Source organism: Pithys albifrons, chromosome Z (genome assembly GCF_047495875.1).
Source record: "Pithys albifrons albifrons isolate INPA30051 chromosome Z, PitAlb_v1, whole genome shotgun sequence".
Taxonomy (NCBI): domain Eukaryota; kingdom Metazoa; phylum Chordata; class Aves; order Passeriformes; family Thamnophilidae; genus Pithys; species Pithys albifrons.
In genome coordinates this window covers 71641829-71663361 of record NC_092497.1, presented here as the reverse complement: position 1 = coordinate 71663361, position 21533 = coordinate 71641829, and the positions used below count along the sequence as shown (strand labels likewise).

General features: G+C 37.5%; 1 protein-coding gene across 2 annotated transcripts in view; it reads left to right on the top strand.

Moving 5' to 3' along the window:
• The window catches only part of SLC24A2 (solute carrier family 24 member 2), a 109759-nt gene that overhangs the window by 47857 nt on the left and 40369 nt on the right, over positions 1-21533 (top strand). For both annotated transcript variants that reach the window (XM_071580444.1, XM_071580443.1), the window contains exons 3-4: positions 13121-13159; positions 14210-14318. In XM_071580444.1, coding sequence (XP_071436545.1) covers positions 13121-13159; positions 14210-14318 — 148 coding nt within the window. The remainder of the gene's footprint in view (positions 1-13120; positions 13160-14209; positions 14319-21533) is intronic.

Genomic DNA, 21533 nt, shown 5'->3' with positions numbered 1-21533 from the left:
TGAAAGTCCCTTTTTTGGGTATTCTTTCATGGTCCTGGAAGGCAGAGTTAACTTGTACCACAAATGTTTTATGATCACTATGATTTTTGTAGAAAAAGATGCAATCTTAGACCTGAAGATTAGTTTTATTTGGCAATTCAGAGTTGGAGAGATTTAGCCAACAGTTCTGCATTTCTGTTGAAGATTTCCATGCTGTATTTTTGAGTAGTAAATAATATAAATTCAGTGCCTTCCCCAAAAAATCAGTGTTTAGAATCCAGTCTGCCACTGGGTCTATGCCTGCTTCTTGGGCAGGAAATAAAGCCTTTTTGACCGAATTTTCAGGCAGGCATTTGATGTTTCATTTAATACAAAGATTGGTAAGAGAAAAGCACCACTGATTCTATGAGTAGCACATTTTCTTCAGGATCACAAAAATTTGTATTTTCTGTGTTTTGGCATAATTTTTTGCCCTTAGTTTTACTTCTCTCAACTTGTGTTCATCCAAGACACCATGTCATTATCTGTGGTCTAAACCAAAGGATGAACTTAATTTTAAAAATTGCAAATAAACTTGTATAGTTGTATTAGCAAATTTATTTGCATCAGTGGAATTTATAGATATAGCTTTTCCACAAGACTGGTAAGAATCTAGAGAGCAGTACAAAGGCTGTACAAAACCTTTGACTCTATGGTGGTGGCTGTTAGGTCCAAGGTCTTTGGTGAAATTACCAGTCCATCCCCATGTAAATGTATATTTTGCTATTCTACAGCTGTGCCCAGATTCCTAGAGATTGGCAATGCTGCAATAGATTCTGCTAGTACACCAAAATCTGCTATCACCCTGGTCAGTTCTGCAGTCCTTTTTTCACAGATGGCACCATTAATCCAGCAGACAGGAGCAGCTCTTGTTCATACCCAACCTGAGCAAGCTTTCTTCTAGGAATGAGGCACAAAAGGGTTTGAATCCTGTTATAGTTCCTGCTTTGCTATCCTTTAATGAGCTCAGGGAGTAGTTTATAATGTTGTCCTTAGTTGCCTGTGCCTGACTGTGGTGGAAGTCAGGAGTGAAAGCATTGAGTGGTGTGGACCGTGGCTGAGCCACAGCGTGACTGTTGTGGTGTACAAAGCTGCTGTGGATACTGCTAATGAGAGTGTCCAGGCAGTCCTTCATTTGGGAGAAACAGTGGCACAACTCACCACAATTTAGTATGAAAATTAGGAAAGCAATTTTAAACATGTTTTACTTTTTCACATGGCTGTTGCTGTGAGAGCTGACTAACATAGATGGGATAGGAAGTGATTTAAATGCTTTTTACAAAACTGTTCAGGCAATTGATCTTGCTGGAGCAGTTCAACTCCTGGTATCATCAATGCACTCTGGTCTGGTTTGTCAGGATAGGAAACTGGGTCTCGAGCCTCCATCTTCTTAGCTCTCAATGCTGCGTGTCAGAGATACGTGACTTGAAATTACACCAAGGTCTCGAAATTTTGCATCTGGCTATTTTCTGGGAGAGGCTGAGCTGGCAAAATCCTGACAATCTGCAGGGTGGAGGTAGAGCCTCACTGTATAACTGCAAAAGCCCTTGGCAGGACAGGTCTAGGAGAAGCTGTAAATAGGAGGACATCCTACAGATAAAACATAACTCAATATGCGGGTGGTAACATCCAGAGAGAGACTTTTTATTTAGTAGCTTGTGATAGTTAGTACATGAGTGATTCTTAGAGCTGCAAATGCAGTAGGATCTGCTAGCCAGTAGACCACTGAGGGTGGGAAACATTTGCATTGCAAACGCATCTTTTATTTTTAGCGTATTTTGCTTTATATGCAATAAAATATATGAGACAGACACCTTGTCTGACTGTGCTGTGGAATAAATATCACATCTCTTCCTTCATGTGCAACCAGATTCTGCTATTAAATAATTTAGTTGTATGCTAATCCTATGGAATTAATTCACAGTAGTGTGAAAACACACTTTGAGCCAGGCTTTTTGGTTATTTTGTTGGAGGTTTTCCATGCCAGTGTTCCCTGCACCTGTTATTTCTTTATTAAGATCATGATTTTACCTGACCTTCTTAATGTTTGTCATGTAATTGCTAAATCTATTTGAACCAGGATGAAAAGGTTTTGAGAATTCAGATTTGATTAGAACATTGAAAAACATGAGTGGTTTGAGAGGAGATTATTGTGATTGTATATAGGAAAATTCGGTTGGCAAACAGAACACTGTTAGCAGGAATTGGACAGTGACAGTTCTAACGATGCTTTCCCATTCAGTAAGCACAGTTTTGAATCAAAAGGAAAAAAAAGATTTTACTATAACAAGCAGTCTTCAGATATTTCTGTGGACACCCACAGCAGAACTGCTGGAATACTATTTATGAAGCATATTAAAAATGTATTTACACAGAGGTAGATACAGTAAAATTGCCAGTAAAGCCAATGGGAGGCAGTCTGTCTGCTTAATGGAGTTTTAATCTGCGTTTCTTCTCATTCTGGCCACAAACTGCTTTACAAATGGAAAGAGACATTGCAAGATTAAAATATATTTACTCTTTTTAGTCCCTTGGTCAATAATGCAAGCATAAAGGCTCGTTAACATAAAAGACCATGTATATAATTCCATATAATAAAAAGTCACTTCAATTCATAGAATCCTGATTGGAGGCTCACAAACTCCCCCATGAAAGAACCATGTTTACTGACAATTTAGCTTGATAGAGACTACAGTTAGCTGAATTTCAAGTGAATATTGTGAAGATTATGTGTGCATTGTTTACCAAAGTTTTTAGGTGCTTGCAGAATGATTTTAGAATCATGTTGAAATACAAATGTGTAGATTCATAGAAATGGGAATTTTTTGGTTTATCTGTTACTTTCAGACAGATTAAAGCTGCAAAGCACACAACACTCAAGGTGTGGCCCCCTGTACTCTGTGTTGGTGAGGCCACACCTTGAGTATTGTGTTCAGTTCTGGGCCCCTCAGTTCAGGAAAGATATTGAGGTGCTGGAGCGGGTCCAGAGAAGAGCAACAAGGCTGGTGAAGGGACTGGAGCACAAGTCCTCTGGGGAGAGGCTGAGGGAGCCGAGGTTGTTTAGTCTGGAGAAGAGGAGGCTCAGAGGTGACCTCATCACTGTCTAGAACTACCTGAAGGGAAGTTCTAGCCAGGTGGGGGCTGGTCTCTTCTCCCAGGCACTCAGCAGTAGGACAGGGGGCACGGGCTCAAGCTCTGCCAGGGGAAATTTAAGTTGGAGATCAGAAAAAAATTCTTTCCAGAGAGAGTAATCAGGCATTGGAATGGGCTGCCCAGAGAGGTGGTGGATTCACCATCCCTGGAGATTTTTAAATGGAGATTGGACATGGCACTGAGTGCCATGATCTGGTAAATGGACTGGAGTTGGACCAAGGGTTGGACTCGATGATCTTGGAGGTCTTTTCCAACCCAATCGATTCTGTGATTCTGTGATTTCTACATTACTTTACCTTAAAGTTTACTTTTTATGACTAATTTAGTTGTGTATAAGGTTTATCCTAGAAAGCTAGGTTGTTCCCTCCTGGAGCTGCCAGATTTCTATAGATCCAGTCATACGTGTATTACCTGAAAAAAGGGTTTTAACTTGGGATATCGTTTAAGCCAAAACCAAAGCAAACCTAGAATATGGTCACAGGAATTATTAAAAAAATCATCACATACTTATGTTAAGGATCAGAAATTATTCTTACTTGTTTCAGTGGAATTCATACACAGTGTATTTCATTATGAGGGCCCAGCTTTGCTATGCAAGTTCAAATCTTAGTTTCAAATCTCCTCTGTTTTGGTGACTTCACTTAATGCAAGGATGTAGTTTTTGTTAAAAACTTTTCACTGATCCTTCCATTTGGTGTACCTTTTACACTGAAAAAAGCCTAGTTGGGCTGGACAATGTTGAAAGCAGGGGGGTGCAACAGCCCTCTCTGTGGTTAAGTGCAGATAGTTATGACCACACCTCTTACAGAAAGCAGATAGAAGAAACAGTAGGAGCATCCCTCTCAGATGAAAAGGTGTGTCAGTTCCTGAAACAGAAGTGTTCTTGGTGGCCTGGGTTTCCACAGTTTTTATGTTATGTGCCTGCCAAAGAGATAGGAGAAAAGGCTTCAGTGAAGTCCAAGATACCATGAAAGAATCACAGGTTCTGGGTGAAAAAACATGAGAGGAAAACATCTCATCGCAGTCTACAGCTTCCTCATGAGAGGAAGCGGAGCGGCAGGCATTGGTCTCTTCTCTGTGGTGACCAGTGGCAGGACCCAAGGGAATGGCCTGAACTTGTGTCAGGGAAGGTTTAGTTTGAATACCAGGAAAAGATTTTTCACCCAGAGTGTGATTGGACACTGAAACAGGCCAGGAAGTGGTCACAGCACCAAGCCTGACACAGTTCAAGAAGAATTTGGATAGTCTTGGGCACATGTGTGACTCCTGGGGCTGTCCTGTGCAGGGCTAAGGGTTGGACTTGATAATCCTTGTGGGTCTCTTCCAACTCAGAGTATTTTCTGATTCTATGACAGAAGCAGATTGTGCATTTGAGGAGTAACTGTGGGAGAGAAGGAGGCTTACATCTGGGAATAATGTCATGGTCTTGTCTGTGTGACTCCTGCAGTCCTTAGAGAAATCAAACTTTAATTTTAATTGTAGTGGAATGGAATTACATAAAAGATGTATGAAGGAACATTTTCTTTTTTCTCTCTTAATTGAAAGACCTTGCAGACTATGATTTTGACTGGTGTAAAAAGTAATATGTTTCAGCAAAAATCTCAGAGAAATTTATTTTTTTTAAATGAAGCTCTCCTGGCAGCTTAGATGTAAAGAAATGTATTTATCATAGGCTGTAAATAGGAGAGAGACGTGGAAGGCAGCTGCAAGCCTGAGATAGCCCCCCTCACTGCTTAGGCTGCCACCCTCACTACTTCACCATGAAATGTCTCCTGCTTTCTTTGAGCTTTATTCTTCTATTAGACCCTTCCGTGATCCTCCCTAGCTCTAACATATCTGCTTCCCCCCAGTGCTTTATTCTCTTTGATGACAAGGGGAATTATCCTTGAAGCTGTACATTTAGCTTAAATATTAATTAGGAAGCTGTTCTAGGAGGATCAGACTTTGCAGAGAAGCGAACAGACTTGGGGCTTCCACATTGGCATTGGGTTGCCTGCAGGCATCTGGTTCACAGTTGGAGGGGCAAATCTGCAATATCAAAGGCAATGTGAAACAGCAGGCTGATGCAAGAAGGTGGCTGCAAAGATTTTCTGTCTATCCTATGCTTTGCCATGTAAGACATAATTTTTCAAATGAGGTGTCTAGACACTGAGACCAAAATGGGGAAGGTCTGATTTAAGGTCTTTATGTTGTAACTGCATTAAGAACACCGCCATTTAAGACTTTCTGCCTCAGTTTCATCTCTTCATTCCAAAGAAGTTAAAAGTAACCTGGTATGTGTATATTGCAGATTCTCCAGAACATGTTCCTCATGGTCTCCAGAATCCCAGCATGAATGGATGCTCTTGATTTCACAGCCAAAAATCTTAGATCTCTTTCATCTTAATGCCAAGCAGAACACTAGAAAAATAATTAAAAGGCAGGAGTAATCAGAATAAGATAGAAACTGATGTGTTCCATTCTTTTCTTCACTTAATCATAAGAAAACTATTTGCTTACTTTATTGTTGTAGATAAAATTTGGAAATTCTGATTTGCTTTTATGTCCACAGCTCTATCAGGCACACTGGCAGTGCTGGTTTATCTGCAGATTGCTCTATAAAACTTCTTTTCTATTTCTTCTTAAGAGATTTTCTGTCTATCATTTCTTGCACCCTCAATCAGTATAAGACAAACCCTTAGATTTAATCTCCATATTTCATATGATAAGAATGATCTAGGAGGCAGCTGTAAAAAACCTGAAAAATTGTTATCTGCGGGATTAATATGAAGGCAGATGGTATTCAATGTCAGTTGTAAGGACAGTGAGCCTGAAATACAGTTGACTTAAATAGGCAAAATGAAGGGGGTTTTTTTAGTAGTATGTTTTTTTGCCTGGACCTTAATGTCTAGTTTCATATTTTAAAACTGAGACCATGTAATACAATCCAGTAAGTTGGTGAAAAAAAAATTAAACCATTATATTTAATTTGTTTTTCTTTTACAATGTTGAAGAACCAGTCTAGTATTCTATGAAATGTTAAAAGTGCAAGTGTTCTGTGTGCTTTGGGTACAAGAGTTTTCGTAAAATCTTGTAAACCCATTAGTCTCAGGCCTGTTAGAAATATAAATAGTCCAAAAATTATTTCAAATATCCTTGATGTTTGTTAGCTAACAAAACATAGCTAGTGGAGATGCTGCTCTCAAAGAAGTTCTGCTCTGTAAGTTATTGGAATGAATATCTATGTTGTTTTCAGCAGGATATGCAAAACCAAAAGGGAGCGGTTACTTAGTGAAGAGAGGGCAGCTGTAACTAGTAACCTGCCCTTAAAGCAATCAGGCCTCTTCATAAGAACAAAGTTCTTTATGAACTGTCTCTATTCCTAATTTACAAATGGAGAAATGAAGAAACAGAAGGCTAGATTTACCTATGACACAGGTGCAAAACTGTCACCCATAATTCTGCAGCCTAGAGCTGCTATTATGCTCCCAGTGGATGAGGATTTTATGTTTTTAAGCACCATTATTTGAAACTTTTGTACCTTAATGCTAACTGTATTTGTGATGCTGTCTCTTGAAATGTGTGAATTAGACCACCTTAAATTTTATTATTGTTGCATGGAAAAGGACAGAAAGAGCATGCCAAGGCTTTCCCTTTTTCTCATTTAAGGTACCTTCTATTCTCTGTCCCCTTCTGATACTGTGGGAAACATCAACTGTTCACAATGCTCAGCTAGCTTTCTCAGTGTCATTCATTATTTTATATGCCCCTCACACATTTGATTATATTCTTCCTGAGAGTTAGATCAGGAAGGTATAAGTTTCTGCCAGCTGACAATAAAGTCATCAGAGATATTGGTGACAAAAAAGGCATCTAGACATGAAATGCAGCCGTAAATTAAATCAGAGAAGTGAGCAGAGCTTAATGGAATAGGGACATGACAAGGGTGGCTGAGGATATGCTGATTCATCATTTCCTCCCTATGGGCCATGCAGGCTGGTTTCTTCTCTGCAGCTGGAGCTGCCTGTGTCTTTCAGGATCTCGAGGGTGTTGGAGATGGAAAGGCAGTAAAACTGCAGCCTTTTTGGCCTGTGATGAATCCTCCGCAGTATGCAGCCAACTGACTGCAGTGAAATTTATTTAGGAGTTGCAAATCAGCATAGCAGCAGCCACAGCTGAGATTTGTGACACACTTTGCTCTCTGGGAATTATTGTGACTACTTTTAAGGAAAACTCTAAAACCTCTCCATAATCTGTAGTAGATCCTGTGTAATTAGGTAAGCAAAAATCCTAGGAAATGCCTTTTTTGCTTGCTTCTAAATAAGCCATTCATATTTGATTCAGCTGTAAGAAGTGAAGAGCAGGCATCTCCTGTCTGTAGTCTCTAGGCTGTAGTTGGAGCTCAGCTGAAAACCTTTCCAGCCTTCTCCATAGAATTTGCACCTTGTTTTATGGGTGATTTTAATTCTGAAATTTCTTAAATTTTGAGAACTTACTCATGGAACACTCTCTAATGCCTTCCCATGTAATGTTGGCAAAGTAGCATATTAAAGACTTTAAATCCAGATATTTTAAAGTTAGCCACATAAATCCATATTGAAGTACTTAAACTGTCAGTTGTGGACAAATATTTTGTGTGCATCTAAAGACTGCTAAGAATCTAGCTTTAGATTTTTTTAAAGTTATTTTTTTAAGAATTCTTTTGTCCTCCTGAAAGTTACATGGGCATACAGAAGTATGGTGCTAAATTATATGACTCAAAAAATAGCAAAAGGTGACTTCATTGATAAGTCTTGAAATGAGGATAAGAGGACAACTTAAAACTGCATAATTACTTCTGACACTAAGGTGATTAAAAACTCATGAAGTCTTTAAGCTTGAGCTATTACCTTGCCACCCTAAGCCAAAGATACCTGCCTTTAAGCAAGTTCAGAGAAGGTAAGAGACATGGGACAGACTCTTTCTTACATATGCTGAATTACTAAATACTAAGTCCTAGAGACTGACTGGGAGAGCTGTATTTCATACAATGGGATGGACAAATATCTGGAATTAAAACAGTTGACCTAACTTCAGCATATGAGTCAGCAACTGATGACTTAAACCATCTATTTGTCACCACTCATATCAGCTAAGATGCATGTCTGCACACTGAGCAATTGCATGAGCAGACTGACATAAAAAAGACAACTGATCTGAATTCACAAAGATATTCTACTTAGTCCAGCACTACAACTTTCTCACTAGGTGCCTGCAAACAAGCAGTTGTAAATGGAGCCAGATACTCAATTTTGATGGGCCAATATAATGTCTTTGGAGGTTCAGCTCCAATTTAATAAATTTTTCATTTTTATGAGTAAAGCAAGATTACAGCCTCAATTTAATTTTGGATGTGATTCTTGTGAATCATAATTATTTCGTGAACAGTACAGAAATCTGCTTCTTTAGGTAGAATCCCCTTTTTCATTTTAAGAGGTGAAAGGAAGAAAGAATGCAAAGTGAAAGAGAATTTAGGTTTTTTTTTTCCTACAGTGGCCTTATTTAAAACTTTTTCTTCCTCTGTTTTAAATAACATCCAAGGTATTGTACACACAGTCTGGATTCAGGTACTGATCTACTAAGCAGTAATGCATAAATATGGAAATACACCTGCACGGCCAATTGCAACCTTTCTACAAAAAGAATCTAGAGAGTGGGGTAATGAGGTGCATAACCTTTAGCTAGAAACCTGTACTGGCCCCGTTGCAATAACTGTCAGAACTTCTGTAGACTGTAATAGTGATGGTTAATTTTTCTTTCCATGGATATCTAGAAGAATTTTAGTTTAATATACTGAGGCCACAGGATTTGCTCTTTTCAGCCAACCATATAAAACCTACCCACCAATTAGACAAAGGTTACAACTTTGGATTGTTTTGGGATTTTCACAGAAGGGAGCTCTTAAGGCATTCTAATTAAGTAAAATTCAAAGATGTATATATTAAGAGAACTAGATAAAGTAATATCTTCATTTTTTTTTGTTCTTTCATTGAGCTCATTAGGCTTATTTCTGAAGTCTGGCTAGCTGAATTTGTTGCTTGGATTTTAGTAGGGTCTTAACCTGACTTATCATATAATTTCAAATAAATGCAGAGCAGTTCTATTGCACCTACATTACTAGCACTCCTTAGAATACTAGTCTTTAGAAATTGTCTTGGGTTAACTAGATTAACTTCAGTGGCTGCCTTTGAAATGTATCTCGTTTTTCTACAGTTCAGTCGAACAAAAACCACCACAGACCTTAAGTGTAAGTGTCTTGCAAAAATTACAGAATTCTAGAAAAATGCTCCAAGAAAACTTATTTCCTGTAATTTACTTCAGGACTGAGAAGTGGTGACGCATTGTTAGGTATAAAGTTGCAGTGTCCAGATTCCACTTTTGAGAGCAGGCATAAAAGAGAGTAGAAGTCCTTCACTATAAAACCACTTGAGATAATTTGGCAAATCTTTTATCTGTTCTCATATTGTACGATAAATGGAGAAACAATATTGCATTCAACACTGCACTGACAGCCACCAAACGATGAAATGCCATTATTCCCATAAAAGCTGGGGGTTTTTTTTGTAATATCTTTTAGTTATTATATTTGGAAATTATTTATCTAGCAGAAAAGAGATGTGAACCATGCTGTAGAAAGGGTGTTGTTTTTACCTGCTGTTGTTTGACAACCTGATTTTCTTATATTAGGAGAACAGAATGTACAGTGCAGTTCACAGATTTTTTTCTGACTGTTGAACTTGTAACGTGGAAGCTTCGTCTAGAGCAACAACTGCTAGACCTGCAGGCAGTCAGGTGTCTAATTCTGGTTTTAGAATACTCAGTGTAATAGAGGATTCAAATTATTAGCCATCTTTCATTAACAAGAGTTGTTTATAGATTCTGCTTCTTTGATTGTCATAATGCCCTTTATTTCAAAGGAAAGCATGGGGAGACTCATCAGACAATTAGAGAGACATCATGTCTTGCATGAATTACTTCAGAAGCTTGTTTATCAAGAACACATTACCAAACAAGACAAGGAAGTTCTCAGGCTCAATGATTGTTAGAGTGAGGCCACTGAGGAAAAACCATATGTTAAAAAGATACCAGAGACCATTTTTTCATAGGAAGTAGACATTTTTTATTATTCCTGAAAAAATGTGTTGTAAGACTTTTAGCTCAGGTGAAGCAAACTTGAATATACAAGTAGTAGAGGCAGGAGGATGGACTAAATCTTACATGTTATCGTGGCATACAGGAGAAACAAAAAGTACTTGTTGAATTCTCTAAAAGAATTAGTGATCTATCTAATGATTAATCATTCTGTAGTTCTGATAAAAGCTTAATAGTGGATTGTGCCTCAGATACCCTTGAATAATTAGAATGCATTGTTTTCACTTGGTGGAATTACAATAAATTCATGGCTTTAAAGAAATTATACCGTGTAATTGCAAAAGATAATTTTTACTGGTAAATTCTTTAGAAGCTGTATAGATGGCATGGAACTTTTATCTCTTTCTGATCCAGAGAGAACTGGTATGCAACAGCTGCCATGATTTAAAAACAAATTGAGCATACAGAAAATATGTATTTTCATTGAAAAATCATTATTGAGTGTATTCAAAATTACAGTATTCCCTTCCAATATGAAGAAACACCACCATTTTAACCTTGGACCAATTTTTAGGTGTTGTCTTAAATTAAAGGTCTGCATAAAATGCCTGAATACTACATGTTTTTATAATGGAAAAATGATGCTTTGCCATGCAGTATATGATAGCAAAACTAAATAGCAAAGACCATGGAAATGCAAAACTCACTGTAAACAACAGGAAAATAATTTAATTTGCCATCCTGATGTGGACAAAATACAACGTGTAAGAGCACCACAACTGAATTTTTCACTGACATAATTTAAAACACTATATTAGGGTGTTATTATTATTATTCCAGAAGGTAATCCAGGAATTATAATTACTGAGTATCACCAAAATGTCAAACCATTGTTTACTATCCTGTTTTTGTAATGATGTAGGCATTTCTGCCTTGAAATTTTATTTTTATTCCACTCATGAACATTTCTGCTAGAATGTGGCTTGACTGGCAAGTTAAACTCAGGAACTCATTGCTAATCATATGTGGAAAAAATGATTTTAAAAAATTCACTTCATGGTGTATACCCATTCTGTGCTGGCAAATAATTAAGTTTTTTTGCACTTTTATTTCTTTAGTGTATATACAGATTGTATTTCATTATTCTTTCTCTTTATTATATAATTGTCTTCTACTAATTAAATTCTATGGTACAAATTATCATCTAGTTGTTTTTATACATTCATGCAGCTTCATCTCATTCCCTTTCAAGTAAATGACCAGTGTTTCCTTCAACATGGATTTTTTCTCTTGACCATAAGAAAAGTGATATTCTTCAGCCCTTGTCAGGTAGAATCTATAAATTACTCAGTTTTATCAATTATATATCTCAAGTCTTTCAATATTTAAGAAATAGATTCCTATCTTCAGAAGTCCCAAATAGTAATTTTTTTAACTTTTTATTAAAGTTCCAATTCTACACATTCATCTGAGTATCACAGACTTTACTTCTGAAACTATAGCCACTGATCATTAGGAGTCAGCTGTCCTAAACTGCTTCTTTGGAGACAAGAAAAGCTTTTCTTGTTTTGTCCTTTTTTCTTTCTTGCAAACTTTTCTTGCAAGATGATTTTTCTTTCCTGTGAAGTTCCCTCAAAATATTCACGAATAAATAATGGATTTGCTAGTTTGTGTGGATTTGCATCTGAAAGACACATAGGTATGTATACTATATAACTACATATACACATCATGCAAATATTTTCTAAGATGCCTCTACAGTTTTAATGACATGTTAGAACACAGATTTTTTATTTTCTGTTTATTTCTTTTTATTAATTTAAAAGTTCTTTCTGTGATAGTTGTCTACAATAGAAGCATAAATTTTTTTTTCTAGCATTTTCTCCTACAAGCCAGATTTATTTTAGAGATGACAGGTAGTTCCTTTATCAGAGCAAGGATCTTTTTATTGGCTTTTCCTTAGGTTGCCTTTTGCAGCTGTGCCAGTAAATTTTTCACAAAAAGTTTAGTTCTGGTTATTTTTTTATTTATTATGAAACAGGAAGCATTCATTCTGTCAGCAGTGTTTGCTCATAACTGCTTGCCTTCTGCTTAACCTTCAAGGTTAATAACTACAAAGGCTTGTCCAAAAAGTTAGTGTTGAAGTCTGTCCAAAAACTGAGTTTCACTGAACTGGGGAGATTGTTCCATAGGACAGTTGTGATGTAATTTGTTTTCTGTGTATTACATAGTGCTAAACAGGAGTCCCTGCGATAGAGGAAATTAAGACTCATTCAAAGTCTCATTTTATTTCATGGCAGAGCAGTGTGCTGTGTTTCTTGCCCTCAGCCAGAACTGCCAGTCTGGGCTAATGGTTGTTTGTAGGGAGTGGTTAAACGATAACATTTTTTTTCCATTTCCATGCCTACTCTCTGCTAAACATCAAGGTAATGTTACTCCTTTCTAGGCTTTTCATGGAACTGTTGGTCAATCCTGAGTTTCTTACTGCCGTTTAGTTGTCAGTCCTCACTCTCTCAAACTGATTGGCACACAAAACGTTTGCCTCCCTGCATAATTTGTGTGAAATGAATATTGTGATCTGCAGCCCAGATGCTGTGTGCCAGGCCCTGAAATGACAACAGTTCCTCTCCAAGAAGCTGACAAGAATAAAAGACTGCTGAAACACTGCAGCGTGAATTTACTCTGATTTTCCTGATCGCTAGGATGCTTTGATTTGACTGGTTCAAAAACCTATGAAAACAGCATTCACAGGATCAGACATCTGTGATGTTCTACTGCCTTTCCATTCCATGTATGCCTTGTCTGACACTTCTTTTTGTTCTTTCTCCCATTCATGCAGTCACCTAATGCTGGAGACAAGGATGACCAAACACTGACGGTAGGCAGCAATTACGCATCTGAGCATTTGTTTCTCAGGAAGGTGGTGAGGCAAGCCTTACTTTGTTTTGAAACACATCAATATTTTTCTAAATAACTGGAATTTATTTCCCCTTCTATGCCGCTATAAAATTTAAATAAATTATTTCCAAGATAAAGCAGTAAATTAATTTTCTTGTTCAGTTTTTGTAATTTCTCAATTCATATGTAGATGATACCAAAGATTAATCCATGTACCATGTATTACTGCAAAAATTATTTTCTTCATTGTTGGTTTTTTCCCTCTAATTGGATTTCAGGGCCTTACTAGTTAGCCGTGTGTTGTCTCTCACTATCCTTTTTGTTGGAACAAGCAGACAGCCAGCCAGCCATGAAGCAGTCTTAATGTATGGGATACAGCAAATGCATCCATTATTGCACTAGACAATTTCATGGGGAAAAGAACCTCAGAGTATGTTTTACATTTCTTTGGAAGCATGGAAAAGATGCTTGCAAGGAAAAGATGTTAGATCCATTGTTGTAGATGTCTGTACTGCCTTACCACATGCATAATCTGTTTTTGAAATGAGTACTTAATTGAACCAAAGCAAGGAGCATATTTCAGTCTAAGTACCATTAAAAAAGAGCACTCTCTGTCCTTTACATGTGTAATTTTGTTCTTAAGCATTTTTTCAATGTACTGAGGCCATAAAAATTATAGCTTCCATCAGGGATTCAAATGCAAGGTCCTACAAAGAAACAAATTATGGATTCTTCCTGGTGCAAGTGTGAGGTCTTCATTTTCTTAATGCTTTATGAGTTTTCATAAAGAAGAATTCTTTTTTTCCCCAAGTCCTGGGAGACTAATGTCTTATTTGGTAATCCATCACCTCCAGAGAAATTGTCTATAACTATGGCAATGTTTGATAGGGTCTGTAGTTTAATATAATCTACTATAGGTGATGGTTGAAATTGTTTCACTGTGCAGTGAGATGTGAGATTAATTCATACTATTTCAGACTTCTTTCCACACAAACAACAAAAAATGCCTTTCCCTTATTTTTCACCCTAGACCAAGCCACGTCTCCAGCGGGGAGGAAGCTCTGCATCTCTCCACAACAGTCTAATGAGGAACAGCATCTTCCAACTCATGATTCACACACTTGACCCACTTGCTGAAGGTACGCCCATTAATTTCCTTTTCTTTTTTTGCTTTTCTGATGCAAAAGCAAATAAATGTTTTCTTTTTCCCTTCTCATAAAACTATTTTTTGCATTTCTCTTGCTTTCGTGAGTCCTTTCTGAATGTTTCTGAATTTTCTGAGAGTTCTGCGCTCTTGTGGTGTGATATACTTACTCCCACCAAGACTTTCAACTTAAGAAATGTGTACCTTGCAGTGATAACTACAACTGATCACTTAGTTGATGCATATTATAACTACTGATTCTCTTCATTTCTAGCTTCAGCAGAAATCCTCTTATAGTTTCATAAAGATTGTTTTTGTTTTCTTTCCTGGTTTTGATTTTAGTAAGTCAGAAAAAAACCATCAGAATTTTAGGTAATTTATTGTGTTGACTATAACATGAGACTTTGCTGGATTGACTTCAGGTGATTTAATGCTGACATTAATAAAAATGTGACAAACATCCCTCCATGTTACATGTATGTTAATGGTTTACTTGCTTTATCCAAGTGTAGTGTAATTTTTTTTTTGAGAAATTGGTAGGGAAACCGTGATTGTTTTTATACAAGAAGTTGGCAGGAAAACCATGATGACTTTGCATTTGTGGTGTGATTTGTCTATTTCTGGTAGAAGATCCAAAAAACTTTCAAGGCCAGGTGTTTATTTCATGACTGTGTGTCTGTAGGACTTTTCTTGCTGCTGTAATAAATGTCTTGAGGAACATCACTTGGAATTGGGAAGGACTAAAGAGACCAAAAATATTACTGATAGACCTTCCAAACTTCAGTGACCATAAACTATATATAGCACTTCACATGAGCATCCATGACAGATTGAAGACCACAATAAAGCTAAAATTGTTGACTGCAGCTCAATTTCAACCTAACAGAGACTGAGAAATCAGCTCATCTCTCAGGTTTTTTCCATTGCTCAAGCTATTTTACTTGTTTCCCAGACACAGCGTGTTCAGCATTCAGACCTCTCCTACTTTTCCCCTCTAGCAAGCATGCATTATGTAGTGTAATCTAGAGGCTTCCCCCTTCACAACAGTGCAGGACAAAAGGGGTTTGAATTCTGAAATTCATCTTGGGGAAAGATAGAAGTCCAGCACTACCTAAAATTAGGTATTAATTATAAGTACATTTATCAGGTACTCAAGCCTGCTCTTTATGCTGTTAAAATGCATGGCAGACATGTTTGCAATGCATACATCTTATTTAAATTATTCGTGTACCATTTTCTTCAGGGTTTATTAATTCATAATACTTCACTGTTTGTTTATGGTTTTTTGCTTTTTGAACTTTTATATTTATCCTGGAATACTTCAGAAAATGGAATATAAATATCTGACCTTCAAATAAATGCAAGGCAGTAAAAAAATCTCTAAATTTTGTTAAAACTGGTCCAGTGACTTAAAATTTTCAAAGGGAAAAAATCTACCTACATTTATGGTAAATATTTTTAATGCAAAACTTCCATGAAGGAATGGCCAAGAAAACAGTGGAAAATAGCCTATGTATGTTCAGACTTTTAAGCTGGCATTAATATCAAAGAGGCCAGTATTTCAAGCTTTTGCTGACTTCACAAAACTTAAATTTTAGTTCATAAGAGAATGAAAGTGTAATTCAGTAACTTTTTTGCAGAAGGAACTCCGATTTTAGCTTTTTATAAGTAGGCCCTTTACTGAGGCACCACCTCATTTGTACACTAAGCTTTCAAGATGTTTTGCTCTGCAGGCAATTTGGGGGGCAGACCTTAGGAGTATTAGATATCTCTAATGAACACTCATAGTGTTTCTGAGATTTTAAGCTTTTAAGTGTGTATATTCATTATTTGGTATTCAGCTAATTCTGCAACCCTCCATAAAAGAAAAGATATTTTAGTTTGATGTAAATACTATGTCTGGCCAATGTAGATAAAAATAACTAATAAATTTGTATCTTGCATTCAATTAAAAAGTATGTGTGATAAGGGATATGGCTACCTGCTGTAAAAATATTTATTATCTTTTTGGTTCTGTATGAATTTTACCTATCAAACTCTCACCATGTTTTATGTTTTAATCTATGTGTGCACAATGACATTGAACAATCAAATTAGTGTATCATGTTTACTTTAAAAGACTTTTACCATGCTAGCTAAAAAAACCTTTAAGTTGATAGAATTTGTTACAAATTAAAAGTATCTGAGAAGTGTAGTCCTTTGCTCTATAAACCCATAATTTGAGGGGGTGTAGAAATGTAAAGGATTCCTTGGTGCGTTCTCTGGCCCATGTGGCATTCTCCACTTCACACGCTCTTTCCTACCAACAAAAAACCCCACAAGTCTTGAGTTTTCTGTAAGAAAAGAAAATTAGCTGTGATGCATTAATGTAATGAATGATGGTGGACCTTGTCCATGACCTGTGAGGTTAAAGGATTTCTTCCAAATCATTTGATGTGAGTATGGATCAGACTCAGAAATAGCAGAAAAAACTTCTGAGCATTTTTCAGTCCTATTTTACTCAGCTTAGATTTCCTCAGTATTTCTGCAGATGATAACTTAGATCAATAGGTCAAAAACATCGTGTCATCTGCTGCATTTGTTGGATTGCAGAAAAAGAACAGTTTATGAGAACATTAAAAAGTGCCATTCCCAAAGGAAAAAAGTTTGAATGGTGTATATCAAAGTTGACACATACACAGGGATTCTGGCACACCCTGCTCTTGATCATACTCCTTCTGTCCTGCTCCTCCTCTCATTTCCTTTTTCTGTACTTCACTGGCATTTACTTCCTTTGCCTTTCTCATACAGCATCACAACTACCTGCACCGACGTTCTTTCAGCCTCTTCCCATAAGATGGCTTCTTTAGCACTTGCTCTCTCTCTCTGGACTGCTGAGGCCATTCTTCAGAAAATTCCTAATCAGATACCAGCAGCCCTGCATCTGTCACAGCCAAGTGAACTGGCTTTTCAGTGTCAGCAAAAGCATTCGTAAAGTCTTAAAGCAGTCATAAAGTCTTGAAGAGTGCTTGACTCTTTGCAGCTTCCAGATCAAATCTTTTCTTTAGAAGTTAAATTTCTAGTTTTTGCACTCTGCTGGAAGATCCAGCTTGTCTTTCTCTATAAGTCAATAATAAAGTTCACTGTTACGTTCTCTTGAATATTTGCAAGGGAAATGTGGACATAAAAAGACACACTGCATTGTCATTTGGAGTTCTGTGCATTTTGCAAGGCTTACGGAGAAGAAATCCCATCTATGTCCTCTTGAGAGCATAAGCAGGATAGAATGTATAAACAGGCTCTGTGACTACTAAATGTCAGCTTGACATACACACCATTATTATTGCATTAACATTCAATGTATTTATAGAAAACCAGCTCATCAAATTTACTCCTGAATAATTCATTTGTGAAGTCAGAACCAACCTCTACTGCAATTGAAAGCATCTTAAAAATGCACTTGATTGCAAGTGGGGTAATGTGAAATGAGAGCCTAAGATTTACCTTCCACAAAATGCAGATAAACAGCAATTTCAATAAATAATTATACACTTATGACACTGTCCTTCCTTTTGCCTTCCCACACAAATGTGGTTTTGTATAGTTTGTACCTGTCTTGTGAAAGCCAACTTCAGAATCAGTGGCCTTGCAAGGTGTTCAGCCCACCTCTGACAGATAAGTAATATCTGAGACCAGTGGGAGCTGCTGGATATTTGGCACTTTGTATTCAGGCAGGTGTGCAGTCATGCTGTGGATTTAACAGACTAGACAAGGAAGGCTTCTCCCCTTGAAAATCTTGGTCTCAGAATAAAGCTTCTAAGAAGATAAGAGTTCAGTCACTCTAACGGTCAAATATGTAAGGTATTTGTTAATGGGACGTGAACTTTACATTACAGTTGAAAGCTCATCATTCATTAAAAATATAAATATCTGTATGACATTAGGTTTTTGTTTGCTTTTATCTTACTACAGAAGTAATGACCTTGATGCAGATCATTTCCTGAGGATTAAGATTAATGACTGCCTGTGCATCAGACTATCATCAACTCCCAGTCAGTCATTAATCCCCAGGAAATCCTATGCCATATTTGCTTCTGCTTAAGTGCTGGTCTGACAATCCAGCTGAGTATCAGCTGGTCTGTTCATAACAACATTGCCAACATGAATTAGGATGGCATCAGCCAACCTGCTGTGTTGATCAGGCCCCTGTCCAAAATCCACGTAACCTGAACATAAATCATGGCAAGCATTGATCGTTTCTGGCTGTTTCCTTCTGAGACTTGTACCTCAGATACCTTTGTCCTAGTTTTGAAAGGGACATTCCATGTTTTTACGGTTTTTTACATTTTTTGATAGAAGAAGACTGTTGTGCAGTGAGAGCAGGGCAAGAAGAAGCATAATGTGTTCTGTAGGAAAGTTTCTGCCATGAATAGTAATCCTACCTTCTCCCTACAAGGTCACTTTGAAGAGTGATTCGGGATTCTGGAGGGAGCATTTTCTCTCTGGAAGCTTCTACAGATACTTTATTGAAAAGGGAAGATGATGAAGTTAGGATTCAGAGAACCAGAGGCTAGATAGAAATTCAGTGCAACTAGAGGCTACCTTTCTTTTCTGGCACAGCTTTACCAGGGTACAGTAAAAAAGAGATCTTTTCATTATCACGAAACCTGTTTCTGCCTGCTGATGAGATCCCACAGGCCAAGAAAATGTCTCCCACAAGTGAAGATTAGGTAGTTGCTGACTTTCTTGCTCCTGTGTGACAAGGCTATAACTCATATGCAAATGCCATCCTCTGCCTTAAAACGAGTGTGATACAAATCTCTGTCACAGCTCAGTCATCAGAAGTAATTCTTTGGCAATTCTCTCCTATTACCATTTCAAGTTGGAAAACTACAGGATGTACTTCTGCAGAAAAGCTATTGTTTATCTCATATGCTGTACTTTTTTATAAAAATGTAAATATGATGCATGTTATTTGTGAGAGAAGTAACCTTCTGTTACATAAAGCTGAGCTTACAATTCTGTCCCTTCCTTCACTGAATGTAGAAAAATACAGTACTGTCACTGACAGAAGAAAGAAACCTGCATTTATATTTGTCAGGAAAATAAGAATGTGATCCTCAAGGTTTTTGACATAGTAGTGAATTATAATTACTTGCTAGATCCTGTTGAGTTCCTAAATACCAGTCTTAAGAATTTCCCAGCTTTTTGTTTCACTTCAAACTGTTTTGCTTCACTTGCTGCTACCACTTGTGTTTTTTTTCTGAGATGAATAATGTCAGCTTACCCCAAAGAAACACTGCTGACACAGGTTAGGTAACCTTTGCCTGCCTGGTCACTTAGTGGGCTCCCAGCTTTGGTCTCATTTTGTAAAACCCTTGTGTTCTTGTCCCTCCAGTGGCTTAGGTGAGCTGCATATCTGTGCTCACCATCACTGGAAACCTTGTTTTGCTGATGCTCTGTATTTCTTATATCCTCAGAGAAGTAAGGCAAGGCAGTTCAGTTTACACCAACTCATGGGTAGTGCTCAGCTCCTGCATTGCTGAAGTAACCTGAGCACTTTCCCTTTCCTCAGCTTCAGAGTGTGGGTCTTAGAGGTCTTTTCCAATCTTAACAATTCTTTGATTCTGTGATGCTGCAGAACTTGAGTGCTCTTCCTAGCACCATACCATAGATGAAAGAAATAATTCTTCAGAGCTTTTTAAGCACAACAGTATTTTATCTAACATGAAGAAATATACAAATCTAGACAAAATTAATAAAAATAATTATGTATGTTATCTGCTCAATATCCTTCATCATTCTTGAGTATCCTTTAGGCATACCCATGGGCATGCAAAGAAGGTCAGCATTCTTCTTCTTGCACTCTTGTTCTTACCCAACTTGGTTCCTTTTCTGGCCTACCAAGGGAAAACAGCCTACTGAGCACACTGCTCAGAGTCCTTTGGCTTTCTTCACTGATGAAGACAGCAATGTTTGCAAGGGACTTCTGTCAGAGAAGATGGGGGCTCCCTGAGAGTCTCACATTCAAATTAGTAGCTGCTAGTTATAATATAGTGTCTTGCCTTTAACTCCATCCCATTATTTCAGTCTGATATGAAGATGGGAAGTGAATAAAAAGGACAATTAGGCTTACTTTCAAACTGGAGTGTCATGTCTTAGGCAGATACTCATACTTCATTTATGCAGCTAACTTTAACAGAACTGGTAGGGTGTTTTTTTCATGTAGGTTGAAAGGGACTGCTTGAATGACATAATGCAGCTATCCAATCCCCTGCTCAAGCAGGATCAGCTCAAAAAGGTTACCTAGCCCAGTTTCCAGTCATGTTTTGAAAATATCCACGAATCAAGATTCCACAATCTTTCTGGGAGACCATTTCAGTGTTTGCCCATCATGTCAGTAAAAGGTGTTTTCTTGTGTCCAGATGGAATTTTCCAGTTTTTGGTTTGTGTCCATTGACTCTTTCTGCCTCAATATGGTCTTCTGAGGAAAGTCTTGTTATATTTACTTTTTCTCCCATCAGGTATTTATACATGTGGGTAAGGTCTCCCTAAGCCTTCTATCCACCAGGTTGAACCATCCTAGATCTCTCAGCCTCTCCACTTACGAGACATGCTCAAGTCCCTTCATGATCTTTGTGGCCCAGTGCTGGACTTGTTCTAGTATGTCCACAAGTGTCCTGTACTGGTGAGCTTAGGACTTGTTCCAGAACCCAGACATGTCTCATGAGCACTGGTGAAAGGAAAGGATCATTTCTCTTGATCACCAGGCAGTGTTTTCCCCAATGGAGCCAAGGATGCTGTTGGTTGCCTTTGCTTAAAGGACACTTTTCTATCTCAGCTTTAAGTGTTATCACAATGGCTGAATCTCCACAGACACAGTTGCAGTGTGCCTTTATGAGGCTTTAAGAGGCTTCTACCTCTATCATTAAATAAAACACTTGACTGCATCTAATATTAGGATTTTTCTTGGTAGTTTATTTCGTGGTTCTCTTTGTCACGGGTTACAGCTACTTGAGGAATGGTGGAAGAAGGGCCAGAAGGACTCACTGTGTTTACGTTAATACTTTTTTCTACTTCTGCGTAAGGATATACTAACTACAAGAGGAGTTATACGCAGGACTATATTTCCACACAGTTACACACAATTCTAAAACTTACACACACCATGCAAACTATCTAACAACATATGGCTATAGCTAAATATTAAGTAATATGAATTTCATAAAAT